General features: G+C 40.6%; 1 protein-coding gene across 1 annotated transcript in view; it reads right to left on the reverse strand.

The window, feature by feature from the left end:
• Nucleotides 1-14,363, reverse strand: part of SFI1 (SFI1 centrin binding protein) — a 78,996-nt gene that overhangs the window by 45,566 nt on the left and 19,067 nt on the right. Inside the window, exons 5-6 of the mRNA XM_082853117.1 lie at nt 6,958-7,068; nt 3,352-3,446 (exon numbers count right to left, since the gene is read on the reverse strand). Coding sequence (XP_082709243.1) covers nt 3,352-3,446; nt 6,958-7,068 — 206 coding nt within the window. The remainder of the gene's footprint in view (nt 1-3,351; nt 3,447-6,957; nt 7,069-14,363) is intronic.

A 14,363-nucleotide genomic window follows, 5' to 3' on the forward strand; every position in this document is an offset into this window, starting at 1 on the left:
TTCTAGTGCCCTCTGCTGGAAAACTTGTGAAGCTCTACAAAATTAATAAGGATGATGTGAAGAATGGTTATATAAGTGATAACATTTACAAAACTTTTAAAGGAAAATCAGTGTACTGCACTGTTCAGAAATCTTTTATTTTAAAAGTCCTTATTTTTTTTAGAGTTATATTCTGCAATATTTACACATGAAATAACAGAGGAAGCAGAGAAGTGAATGTGGATATGGATATATGTGAGTCGATAATTATTGGAAGCTGGATGATGGGTACACGGAAGTTCATTATTCTACCGTTCCATTTTGTAGATATTTTTAAATTTCCATAATATAAAGTTAAAGAAGTCATGTTATAAAATTTGCTGTTTGAAACAATAATTGTAAAGTAGAATAAGCAAGACAAAAGGAAAGGATACTATCTGTACTGGTTTGAGAAACAGAATAAGAAGGACCAGTAATGATCCTGGAGGAAAGAGAATTTACTAAATATGGGAGGCACAAAAGTCCATAGGTCTCCCTTTGTGGTAAATTCCATTTTCATTATGAAAGTCATCACTGACGACATAAGTTTCTTTTCTTTTTAGAACACAAAGGAGAAAATAAAATTATGTAAAACATTTTGAGGACATTCTCCAAAATGTGGTCAGGATGACTAGAGCTATACTTTATATGTCATAGTTGTTGACAAGTCAAGTCAAAATATGAAAAAGAATTTAACATGCAGCTTCTTTGGGCCCACCTCAGACCTCATGAATCAGCACATCTCAGGCAACAAGGACTAGTATGGTGCTGTAGCTTAGAGTTTAAGCTCCTGAGTAAGATAAGCTGGGCCTGAGTACTGACCTTGTCACTGAGCTAAGTAACCTCACACCAGTTCCTCATCTGCAAAATGGTGCTTCCCTTCAAGGTATGTTTGCAAAGAGTAAACGAGATTATCTATAAAAAGAAGAAAATAAATCCAAGGAGATAAAAGAAGAGGTACTTATAATATTCTGGGGAAAGAGATGAGGCTTAATCTCAGGCATTGGCAAAGAAAAGATGAGTGCAAGGGACACCTCAGGAAGGCATGTTTTAAGAGAAGATAACTAAATGCTGTTATGACGAAGCCGTTCGTAAGTAAGGTTTCTTGCTTAGCTAGGAAAAGTAGGAAGAGCAGGTCTAAACGGGGAGCAGTGGACAAGCTGTACTGGGGACTTGCTGAGTTTGAGGTGCCTATAGGACATTCATGTGAAATGGCTATGAGAAACAGCAGGCTGCATTATCATTTTGAAAGTTAGTGCCTTTTTTCCCTTAGGCTCCCCACATGGGTTTCTGGGTTCAACTCGAGGAATCAGACACTGACCAGAGCTAAACTGTCCACAAGATCACTAAGGGACAACCTGGACAAAGAAGATCAGAAGTAAGCACTGCAATGTGACACATGGCAGCAAGACAGACAACAGTCCCAAGTGCTGCGAGAGAAACACAGCCAGAACACTGCACCAGCAGGGCAGGAACAGCCAGTTCACACAAATCATGCTTAAGTGAGTGGTAAGGTGCCAAAACCATGCCGTATAGAGAAAACCATAGGGATATGATCACACAGGAGTTCCTGCTCAGAGATCACACATCCTGGAAAACAGGAAAGGGAATCGAACAAGTCTTCCCTTTGACTTGGAGTTATTCTCTCTCAGAGACAATGCACTCATCCTTCACAAAAGCTTCTGAGATTTTGTGAAGGCAAAAGTAAATCTGGGCTCTCAGTAAACTAGGAAAAGTGGGGATTTTCCTCAACTTGATAAAGAATATCTACAGAAAGCCTATAGCATACTTAATGGTGAGAAACTCAAAAGCTTTTCCACTAATCAAGTATAAGGCAAGGATGATCCCTCTCACTCCCTTTCAACATCATATTAGAAGTTCTAGCTAGTGCAACTAGACAAAAGCAATAAAAGGTATACAGATTGGGAAGGAAGAAATAAAACTGTCTTTGTTTGCAAATGACATGACTGTCTATGTAAAGAAGCCAAAAAGAATTGACAAAAAAACTCCTGGAACTAATAAGCAATTCATAGCAAGGCTGCAGGATGCAAGGTTAATATACAAAAGTCAACTGATTTCCTATATAACAGCAATGAACAAGTGGAATTTGAAATAAAAAATACACCATCATTCACAGTAGCACTCAAAAAAATGAAATATTTAGGTATAAATCTAACAAAACATATATGAAATCTGTGTGAGGAAACTACAAAACTGTGATGAAAGACATAAAAGAAGAACTAAATAAACGGGGAGAGAGTCCATGTTCAGGATAGGAAGACTCAATATTGTCAAGATGTCAGTTCTTCCCAACCTGATTCATAGTCAATGCAACCCCAACCAAAATCCCAGCAAGTTATCCTGTGGATATCACAAAATGATTATAACATTTATATGGAGGCAAAAGACCTGGAATACCCAACACAATATTAAAGAAGGAGGCTGGAGGACTGACACAACCTGAGTTGAAGAATTACTATAAAGCTACAGTAACCAAAACAGTGTGATATTGACAAAAGAAGTGACAGATCAGTGGAACACAGCAGAGAGCCTGGCAACAGGCTCTTATAGTCAACTTATCTTTGACAAAGGAGCAAAGGAATACAATGGAGCAAAGACAGTCTTTTTAACAAATGGTATAGAAACAACTGGACATCCACATGCAAAACAGACACAGACCTTACACCCTTCATAAAAATTAACTCAAAATGGATCACAGACCTAAATGTAAAACACAAAACTATAAAACTTCTAGATGATAATGTAAGAGAAAACCTAGATGACCCTGGGTATGGTGATGACTTTTTAGATACAACACCAAAGGCACCATCCATGAAAGAAAAGATTGATAAGCTGGACTTCATTAAAATTAAAAACTTCTGCTCTGCAGAAGACAATGTCAAGAGAATGAGAAGACAAGCCACAGAGTGGAAGAAAATATTTGCAAAGGACGTATCTGACAAAGGATTATTATCCAAAATATACAAAGAACTCTTAAAACTCAACAAGAAAACAAACGATCCAATTAAAAATGGGCAAAAGAACTTCATCGACACCTCACCAAAGAAAATACACCCTAATGTAAACTATGGACTTTGAGTGATTATGATGTGTCAGTATAAGTTCACCAGCTGTAACAAATGTACCACACTGATGGGGGATGCTGATAATGGGAGAGGCTATGTATGTGTTGGGGAGTGGGTATATGGGCAATTACTACCTTCCCCTCAACTTTGCTGTGAGCCTAAAACTGCTCTTAAAAATAAAATCTTAATAAAGGAAAAAAAAGACAAATGGAGGCATTTTCTTTAGACGTGTACTTCCTTTTCTCACCATGATCCTCGGCTCTCAGGTACTTGTTCCTCATCTCCCGCTGCTGATGCACGTAGGTCTTCCAGGTTTGGAACATCAGGTTATACAAGTAATATCTGAGGAGCCAAAAAAGCAAATAGCGTTTCTTTAAAACAAAACAACTCCTAATCCGACATACCCAGTCCGTTCTGTACTTAGGAGAAATTAACAGGAACACTTCTGACACAAAAAAGCCAATCTATATCCTAAGCTAAAATTGGAGTGTCGTTCTCCACACCTTATATTATTACCAAGTAAGAAAGGTGTGAATTATCCTAGAATAACTTCACCTTCAGCACCCACAAAGCTGTGGCATTTGGAATGACAGTCATATCTCAATCATCCACACCATGTAAAACATAACCTCTCCTTTGCACTAAAACACAATGTTCTCCTTTGTCTTTTCTGTCTCAATACATACATTATACACATTAAGTCTGTCAGTCCCAGGGCTTCCCTGGTGGCGCAGTGGTTAAGAATCCACCTGCCAATGCAGGGAACACAGGTTCGAGCCCTGGTCCGGGAAGATCCCACATGCCGCAGAGCAACTAAGCCTGTGTGCCACAACTACTGAGCCTGTGCTCCAGAGCCCGCAAGCCACAACTACTGAAGCCCACGCTCTGCAACAAGAGAATCCACTGCAATGAGAAGCCTGCACCGCAAGGAAGAGTAGCCCCTCCTCGCTCCAACTAGAGAAAGCCGCGAACAGCAAAAAACCAAAAAGCACCCAAAAAAAAAAAAAAAAAAGACTGTCAATCCCTCCATATCTTCACTATCCCATTTCCTAAAACTTGATTTCATACTCTGTCAGCTTCTTAGAACGATTCAGCGATGTCTGTATTTATGGATATCTGAAATATCCATAAATCAGAAACCCTGCCCCGAAGAGCTTAAAGACATGATTATAATGAGTGAATACCATTTGAAAAAGACACAATGTATAAGACATACTAAGTTTTTACTTTAAAAAAGGTATAGGGCTTCCCTGGTGGCGCAGTGGTTGAGAGTCCGCCTGCCGATGCAGGGGACACGGTTTCATGCCCCAGTCCGGGAAGATCCCACATGCCGCGGAGCGGCTAGGCCCGTGAGCCATGGCCGCTGAGGCTGCGCGTCCGGAGCCTGTGCTCCGCAACGGGAGAGGCCACAACAGTGAGAGGCCCGTGTACCGCAAAATAAGATGTATAAAGATACGTATGTGATGTAATTCCCAATTTTTACTTTTTCTTCCACTTATCTTTGGGAATACAAATGTCAAAGATTAAGAGTTTCTTCTCTCTACTGCTAAAAAAATAAATAAATTTTTAAAGTTTTTTCTATTTCTATTTTCTTAATGTTCTATATTGGGCATATATTTTCTCCCAATCAATACAAATTAAAACTTTATTATTTTAAAACACAGAATTAGAAATTATACAGAAGTGAGAGTCAGTGAGAAAAACATATTCAAATCATTAGCATGATCATTACATAACGATTACTTGAATTAGAGGGGTATCTCTGTGTATATGTGCTCACATGCACACAGTATTGTGTGCTTGGGCTTAATTTAGGACTTTGATCTTGCTTACTCTAAAAAGAATTTGAAGAAATACAGAAAATAATCCAAAACCCTTCTCGTTGCAAGGATGGTCCAACCTCCTGAAACCATGAAATTCCTAGAAGAAAATATAGGAAAAAAGCTCCTTCACATAAGTCTTAGCAATGATTTTTTGGATATGACACCTAAAGCACAAGCAACAAAATAAAAAATAAACAAGTGGGACTACAGCAAACCAAAAGGCTTATGCACAGCAAAAGACACAGCCAACAAAGTGACAACAACAACCTACAAAATGGGAAAAAAATATTTGCAACCCACATAGCTGATAAGGAATATCCAAAATATATGAAGAACTCATATAACCCAATAGCAAAAAAAACAAATAATCCAATTTAAAAGTGGGCAAAGGACCTAAACAGACATTTTTCCAAAGGAGATATACAAATGGCCAACAGGTACATGAAAAGATGCTCAACACTACTAGTCATTAGGAAAATATAAATCAAAATCACAATGAGATCAAAATCACCGCACACCTGTTAAAATGGCCGTCGTCAAAAAGACAAAATAGAATTATAATGTGCACCTAAATTTATATAATGTTATAAACCAATTTTACCTCAATTAAAAAGGAAAAGTAGGAAATTAGGTCTCCAAAAAATAAGACATAAGAAAAAAAAAGAAAAGAGAGAACAAACGCTGGTGAGGATATGGAGAAAAGGGAAACTTGTGGACTGTTGGTAGGATTGTAAATTGGTATAGCCAAACTACCAGACAATCCAGCAATCCCACTTCTGGAAATATATCCAAAGGAAACAAAAACACTAACTTGAAAAGATATCTGCACCACCATGCTCACAGCAGCATTATGTACAATAGCCACGACAGGGAAACAACCTAAGTGTCCAAAGGTGGATGAATGGGTAAAGTTGTGGTATCTATATACAATGGAATTTACTCAGCCATTAAAAAATGAGGAAATCCCATAAAAACATATACATTAAAAAAAAAGAGGGTGCTTCCCTGGTGGCGCAGTGGTTGAGAGTCCGCCTGCCGATGCAGGGGACACGGGTTCGTGCCCGGGTTCAGGAGGATCCCACATGCCGCGGAGCGGCTGGACCCGTGAGCCATGGCCACTGAGCCTGCGCGTCCGAAGCCTGTGCTCCGGAACGGGAGAGGCCACAACAGTGAGAGGCCCGCATACCGCAAAAAAAAAAAAAAAAAAAAAAAAAAAAAGAGGAAACCCTGCCATTTGCCACGACATGGGCCTTGAGGGCATTAGGCTAAGTGACATATATCAGACAGAGAAAGACCAATACTATATGATCTCACTTATATGTGGAATCTTAAAAAAAAAAAAAAAAAAACAACTCAGAAAAAGATCAGATTTGTGGTTACCAGAGGCCGGGGTGGGTTGGGGGAGGCAGTCAAAAGATACAAACTTCCAGTTATGAGACAAAGAGGTTCTAGGGATGTAATGTACAACATGATGACTATAGTTACCACTGCTGTATGATATATATGAAAGTTGTTAAGACAGTAAATCCTAGAAGTTCTCATTACAAGGAGAAAATTTTTTTCTTTTTTTCCCCCCTTTTTTTTTTTTTTGCAGTACGCGGGCCCCTCACCGTTGCGGCCTCTCCCGCTGCAGAGCACAGGCTCCGGACGCACAGGCTCAGCGGCCATGGCTCATGGGCCCAGCCGCTCCGCGGCATGTGGGATCCTCCCGGACCGGGGCACGAACCCATGTCCCCTGCATCAGCAGGTGGACTCTCAACCCCTGCGCCACCAAGGAAGCCCTCCCCTTTTCTTTTTATCTATATGAGATGATAAACATTAGCTAAACTTATTGTGGTAATCATTTCATAATATGTAAGTCAAACCTTTATTCTGTACACCTGAAACTCATACAGTAATTAATATATGTCAATTATATCTCAATAAAACCAGAAAAAAAATTTCTATCCTTCTGACCAGAAACATGCCAACAAGTAATTATTTGATAACGTGTATCAGTAAAATTAAAGTAATGTAACATGAAATCCTACCTATAGTGACAGTCAGCGCGAACACGGAGTTTCCACTCTCGATGGGAAACCCACCACTCTTCTTTCCATTCTTCAAAGACCTTCTGCAGAATTCTTTGCTCATAGTAAAACCTAGGGCAATGAAAAAAAAAACCAGAGAGACATAACTGACAATGTTGGAGCTGATATCTATTCCCAAATCACCGTTTCATATGGCCATTGCTTTCTCATAGAAAAGTGTGGTTCATTATTTGATAACACCAAAGTAGATTAAAAATAGACATATTCAACTTTTTCAGATCAAAACGTTAGAAATACTTAAACTAGAAATGAGGCTAAAAACTTTTATACTCTAGATCTCACCAATTAAAGAGGTGAAAGTAAAAAAATCTGACTTTTCAAATACCATAAGTGAGTTGAGAATTAACATTCTCAATTTTTTTCATTCACCAGACTAAAAAATATATTTGATTAGTAAAAGATAGTAGCTACACTTCTCATTTACATACCCAGGAGATTAAAAGTTATAAAATAAGCAAATGCCTTATGATATTCCTAGGACTTAACAGAATATATTAGTTTAACTGAAATCTGACTAGGGGAGTTATAACAAGAGCAAAAGAGAAGAGAGAATAAGAAGGGAAAAAGCTATTAAGAAAGAAAGCAGCAGGGCAGTGAGACTGTGCTGATGTTAACAGGCATGGTCAAGAAGACTGGTAACTCAGGAACTCTGGCCTGTCAGTCACTCCAAATTTCTTTTCATGGTTCTGTAGGTTACTAACATGTCCTTCATCCTCACCCACTCACAGGTTTTAAAAAACTGGCTGGCAAAAATATACATAAATTCACCTCCCAATGTTTATTGCAGCACTATTTACAACAGCCAAGACATGGGACTTCCTGGTGGTCCAGTGGGTAGGGCTCTATGCTCCCAATGCAGGGGGCCTGGGTTTGATCCCTGGTTGGGGAATTAGATTCCACATGCTGCAACTAAAAGCCTGCATGCTGCAACAAAGATCCAGCATGCCGCAACTAAGACCCTTCGCAGCCTCAATAAATATTTTTAAAAACAAAAAAAACAATAGCCAAGACATGGAAGTAACCTAAATGTCCAATGACAGATGAATGGATTAAGAAGGTGTGGTACATAAATATACAATGGAATATAACTCAGCCATAAAAAAGAATGAAATAATGCCATTTGTAGCAACATGGATGGACCTGGAGATTACCATACTAAGTGAAGTAAGTCAGACAAAGAAAGACAAATAGCATATGATATCACTCATATGCAGAATCTAAAAAAAAAAAAAAAAAAAGGATACAAATGAACTTATCTACAAACAGAAACAGACTCACAGACTTAGAGAATGAACTTATGGTTACCGGGGGGAAGGCTGGGGGAGAACAAACTGGGAATTTGGGATTGGCTGCTATATTTAAAATAGATAACCAGGGCTTCCCTGGTGGCGCAATGGTTAAGAATCCGCCTGCCGGGCTTCCCTGGTGGCGCGGTGGTTGAGAGTCCACCTGCCGATGCAGGGGACATGGGTTCGTGCCCCGGTCCGGGAAGATCCCACATGCCGCGGAGCGGCTAGGCCCGTGAGCCACGGTCGCTGAGCCTGCACGTCCGGAGCCTGTGCTCCGCAACGGGAGAGGCCACAACAGTGAGAGGCCCGCGTATTGCAGAAAACAAAAAAACAAACAAACAAGAGATGCCAACAAATTTTTGATGACAGAAAGCAGGCAGGTGAGTGGCAACTGAATCAACAGGTGAAAGAAGGCGGAGAACTAAGTGTTGGTGGGAGGAGAGTCGAGAGGCAAGGGGCTGGTGGCATGAACCCCAGAAAGGCATGGGAACAAGAGGTATCAGGAAGCGGGGAGCCCTGGGTGGAAATGAAAACACAGGATTGTTTGGAAGCCTGTGAGTAAGAAACAGTTAGGCCCTTGGATCCCATTATTCACCTGGGCAGAGACTCAGGCTTATCTCTGGAGAGGCTGAACCTGAGGGGCACTGGACTCTCCAACACCAGGCACAGCTCGGGAGACAGTCCTAAACCGAGAGTCTACATACTGAACAGTGAGACCCACATTCCCTCTCCTCTGCTTGCCGCCAAGCTTATATCCACCGCCCCCCGCCTCCACCCCACTCTACCCCAGAAGGAGTTTGGAGGACTCCTCTCCTCTGGGGAAAACTGATCAATCTAAGGGAAAAGGACTTCAGATACTGACAGATGGAGTTCCCCCAATGAAACTATCTGGTCTCTGCCTCAAAAGCCTAAAGGGAAACCCTCAGCTTACAAGTCCCTATACATACATTGAATGGGTATATAAGCTTCTAATATTAACTCTTAAATATGAGCAGACAATAAAAGGATCTCTTGACATTTGAGGAAAGACTACAACATGAGACAGTGAACAAAAGCACACAGAAAAAAGGAGCTTGGAAGAAACAGAGCAGTCAAAAACCTTAGAAATAAATCATTACATTAACCTCAAAAAAATTATGAGCCTCCAGGATGTTATTTTTTTTAAAAAAGGACTATTCAGAGAGCAAAAAAGAGCTCTTGGAAATTAAAACTATGATGGCAGAAATGAAAAAGAAAAGATCCATAGATAGGTAAAACAAAAAGGTGACTAGTCTATAGGTCACAGTAAGGACTCTGGCTTTTACTGTAAGCAGGATGGGAAGCTGCCCAAGGTCTGAGCCGAAGAGTGACGTGACTGGATTACTCAGACCGCCTGTGTGAAGAGACTGACTAAGGACAAGGCTCGGAGCAGGAGACCAGTGAGGAGGCTCCTGGAGTCATTCAGGGGAGACATGATGGCCTGGACCAGGGTGGTAGCAACTGGAGGTACTGAGAAGAGCTTGGAGTCTGAATCTATTTTGAAGGTTGAATCAACGTAATTTTGGCATTTGGCATTGCAATCGGGGAGTGAGGGAATAAGATACCAAGGATGACTCCTAGGTTTCTGACCCGAGTCCCTGGAAGGATGGGAGCTTCCTTTACTGGAGAGAGTAACACTCAGCAGGGAGGTCTGTGGGGAAGGTCTAGACTTTGGTTATGAACATACTGAGTTGTGACGTCTATTGGGCGCAGAGTGGAATGTCACGTGTGTAGCAGTCCAGGAAGAGGTCTGGGCTGGGTGTGTACCTTTGGGAATCATGGGATGAGGTTGACATGGTTGGGAGGTAGACAGAGAGGCAGTGCAAGGACTGGGGGTGGGATATTTAGATGAGGAGGAACCAACCAAAGAGAGTTAGAGGGGACAAAGAGGTGGAAGGGAAACAGAGAGAATGGTAACCTTGACGCTGGGAGAAGAAAGGGCTCCTTGAAGAAGGGAATGATGGGCTGTCTAATGCTTCTTGGTAAGTCAAGTGAGAGGAAATTTAAGAATTCACCATTGATTTTAGCAAATGTAGTGACCTTACAAAAGCAAAAACAATTTTGGTGGCATGATGCAATCAAAAGCCTCGTAGGATGGACTTGAGACTACAAAAAGAGGTGCTGGAGAGGTTGGGGATGGCCAGGAAATGTAGAGGGAAGCAAAGAGATGGAGAGCTAGCTGCAGAAAGAAGTAGCATCAAAGAGACTTTTTTTCTTTCAGGATAGGAAAATAATAGCATTGTATGCTGGTACAAATGATCCAGTAAAGAGGGAAAAATTGATACAGAAGAGACAGAAAAAAAACTGCTAGTGTGATGGCCTGGAGTAGGCACAAGGGGAACGCAACACAAAAGGATTTTGCCACAGATGCCACAGTTGGGAAAGCAGGTCATACGGCAATAGATGCTGGCGGTCAGTAGACTGAGTGATGGTCTCTTCTGTTACTTCTATTTTCTCAAGAAAATAGGAAGCAAAGCCTTAACCAAGAATGACGAAAAATACGGATAAATTAAATACTATAAATGGACGTGACTGTTTTATCTACTTCCCAAATTAGCCAAGTAATTTTGTTCAGACCTTCTCTTCAGAAAAAGAGGTGATACTTCCTATTTAAGACTGCCTTACATATGGACACATACTGTATGTATTATTTTTGCCCTATTAATTCAGTGGTCATTTTGGTTCCATTTATTAATGATAAAACAACTCCAGTTTATAGAAGTTAAAACATTCTCCAAGCACATAAAGGTATTATTCTGAAGTTTCTGGTATATCATTACCCTCTAACATTTCTAAAAGTGAGAAATAAATAATTCAATATGGAAAAAGACCAAAAAGAAAAAAAAAAAAAGCAAAGATTAATATGCCCAACTTTACCCAAAGTAACAAATAACCCACTTGATTTAAAAAGAGATTACAAGTTGAAACTGACCACCCCATCACAAATTTCAAAGTCAATGAAAACATAGTATCAGAATTACAATTCTGGTAGATACTTAGAGAAAAAATATTCTCTCTCTCTCATTTTACAATTTGAGAAACTGAGGCCTAGAGCCGTAACTTAACCCCAGATCAAACCATTATCTAGGGTCTAGGTAAGAACCAAAATTCAGGTCTCCTAAAATCCAGTCCAGTATTCTTTCCTGCCACCATAAAAGAGCAAAGAAAGGAAAAAGAGTACAATGTGAATGCTCTAACAGTGAGGCAGACATCAGTCGTAGATACCCGACACCCACCGCCAAGCCTCTGCTTCCTCACCAGCATCCACTAGGAAGGCTGGAAAGGTTTCTCTCCCAGCCTCTTCAGAAGCTAAAGATGGCCAGTGACATAGCTCTGGCCAATGAGGCAGAAGCAGCTGAGGGTTTCTAGGAAAGTTTTGCCTTCCTGATAGAGACAGGTCCAGCTGACACCACCCTTCCTCCCCCTTCCTGTGTAAAGCTAGAACAGTCATCTTGCAACTATACAGTGTCATCTCTAAGGACAAAGGGCCAGTATACTAAGGATGGTAAACTGGAAAGGATCTAAAAGCCTGAGTCTCTGATGACATCACTAAACAGCTGAACCAATACCAACCTCCAAACTGTGAGAAGAAGCAAATCCCGATTTGTTTAAGCCATCGTCAGAATTTCTCTTACTTTGAGTTAAATGCATTTCTAACATAATCAGCGTTTCCCGAGTACTTGGAATATAAATAGATATTATTTGAAAAGAGGTTTCCAGTTAAATATGAGTCAAATATGAGTTTAACAAAATCAAGCAGGAAAAGGATTTGGGGAAGAGAGTGAAGGTGGCAACATAGTTTTTCAGTCTCTGAATCCCTACAAAACACACAGAGCAATCATGTAGCAAAACCAAAAACTCATGTATCTATTACAACAAAACTAGGTGACAAGGTATCCCTACAACCCCAAAATGCAAGCAGGTGAGGACAAATCACCCAGAGTCAAAAGACCACCATGGTATTAACATTTGTACAGAAGAAAGAAGGAGCGATGAAGGTGGTATCTGAGGAACCTGAGAACAGAAGAACCTGAATCAGCCAATAAGTAGTCACTGGAAAGTGCAGAGGCCCAACTTGAGACCAGAAGTTGAAACTGAGAGGAGTTTTGTTCTCTCCAAAACCAGGGCTCATGTAAGAGCTGAAGCTGCTGGAGCAGTCTGGCCCCAACAGTCTCAAAACCGACCTGACCTCAAAAACAGACAGGGCTTCATACTGAGGAGGAACTGCTGGGAGCAGAATAGAAACTGAGCAGGAGAAGGACAAGGAGACAGGAGGACAAGGAGGACAAGGACAAGAAGGACAAGGAGGATCAGACCAAGCGTGGTAGGGGAACAAGCCAGGATACCCCATAGAGCAAGCCGCCGCATCTGTGAACACCACGACAGAGACAGAAGAGGGAGCTCTGTGAAATTAGGAAAGCTTAACTAAACCTCACTTCACTCTAAAAGTTCAGAAAAATTAATATCATATAAAAGTGAGCAACAGAAAAGTAAATGAAGTAAAATCATATACAAAGTTACTGTAGGGCTTCCCTGGTGGCGCAGTGGTTGAGAGTCTGCCTGCCGATGCAGGGGACGCGGGTTCATGCCCCGGATCCCACATGCCGCGGAGCAGCTGGGCCCGTGAGCCATGGCCGCTGAGCCTGTGCGTCCGGAGCCTGTGCTCCGCAGCGGGAGAGGCCACAGCAGTGAGAGGCCCACAAAACAGGAAAATAAAAACAAAAACAAAACCCAAGAAAACCCTGTAACCTATCTCAAAATGAGCTAAGACGTTAAGAAAATAAACCCACACCCAGGCATACCATATTAAATCTTTGAATAATAAGTCTTCAAAAGAGCAACAATTAGATCAACATATTACAAATGGAAGTCACAGAACAATGGAATATCTTCAAAATGCTGGGGGAAAAAACTGGCAATGTAGCCTAATATACCCAGTGAAATATCTTTCAAAACTGAAAGCGAAATAAAAACAATTTTAGACAAAATCTCAGAGAATTCATCACAAGCAGACCTACTGTAAAGGAAATGTTCAGGAACATTTAAATGATAGAAAGAAAATATTCACAGATAGAAACCTGGAGATACAGGAAGAAACAAAGAACAAAAAGTGTAAACACATGCATAAATATAAATGAATACTGGCTGTGCAAAATGAGAGTAATAACGTTCTGCAGATTTTAAAATATAAACTGAATTAAGGGAATTCCCTGGCAGTCCAGTGGTTAAGATTCGGCGCTTTCACTGCTGTGGCCTGGATTCGATCCCTGGTTGGGGAACTAAGATCCTGTAAGCTGCATGGCCCAGCCAAAAAAAAAAATTTTTAATTTAATTAAAAAAAATAAACAATTAAAATACCTTACAATAAGGGCATATAAGTGGGGACAGAGACAGGAGAGTTAAAGTGTTCGAAGGACCCTGCCTTGTTTGAGAAGAGGGCAAAAAGAAACAATTAACATTAGACCCCAGTAAGTTAAACAAACACATTATATTTGTTACGGCAGTCAGTAAAAGAAGGATAGAAGAGTATATAATTTCTAAGCTAACAGGGAGGAAGATAAATAAAATACTCAACTGAGTAAAAATAAGAAAAACAAGAGTCTTCCGATAATGGCAAACTATGTTACTCCTATCAGTTCTCCCACTGAGAACAAGAAAAGACAAAAAAAAAAATTATTGAAGGCACGAAGAGCTACCAAGGCAGTAAAGAAGGGCAGGGCCAAGGTCCAGGGAAAGAAGGAAAAGCAGAAGTAGACTATGCCTCATCCCTGCAGCTGCGATGGGCTGTGGCCACATTGGGAGCCTCACTGGTAAAGACACACGAAAAAGATGGGAAGAGCAAGGCCCTCCACAAGGTATACCAAGAAAAAATTTCAGAGAACACACACAGGCCAAATTTGCTTGAGAAACCTTGAATCAAGAGACCTTGATGTTCCAGATCAGGAAAGCCATACTGTCAGAAAAATGAAACAGGAAAGGGTATAGTAAGTGGAGAAGTGAAGGGTGAGAACCCATAACATTTCAGTTTTTAAAAAACAC

This window comes from Leucopleurus acutus (assembly GCF_964270905.1).
Source record: "Leucopleurus acutus genome assembly, chromosome: 13".
Taxonomy (NCBI): domain Eukaryota; kingdom Metazoa; phylum Chordata; class Mammalia; order Artiodactyla; family Delphinidae; genus Leucopleurus; species Leucopleurus acutus.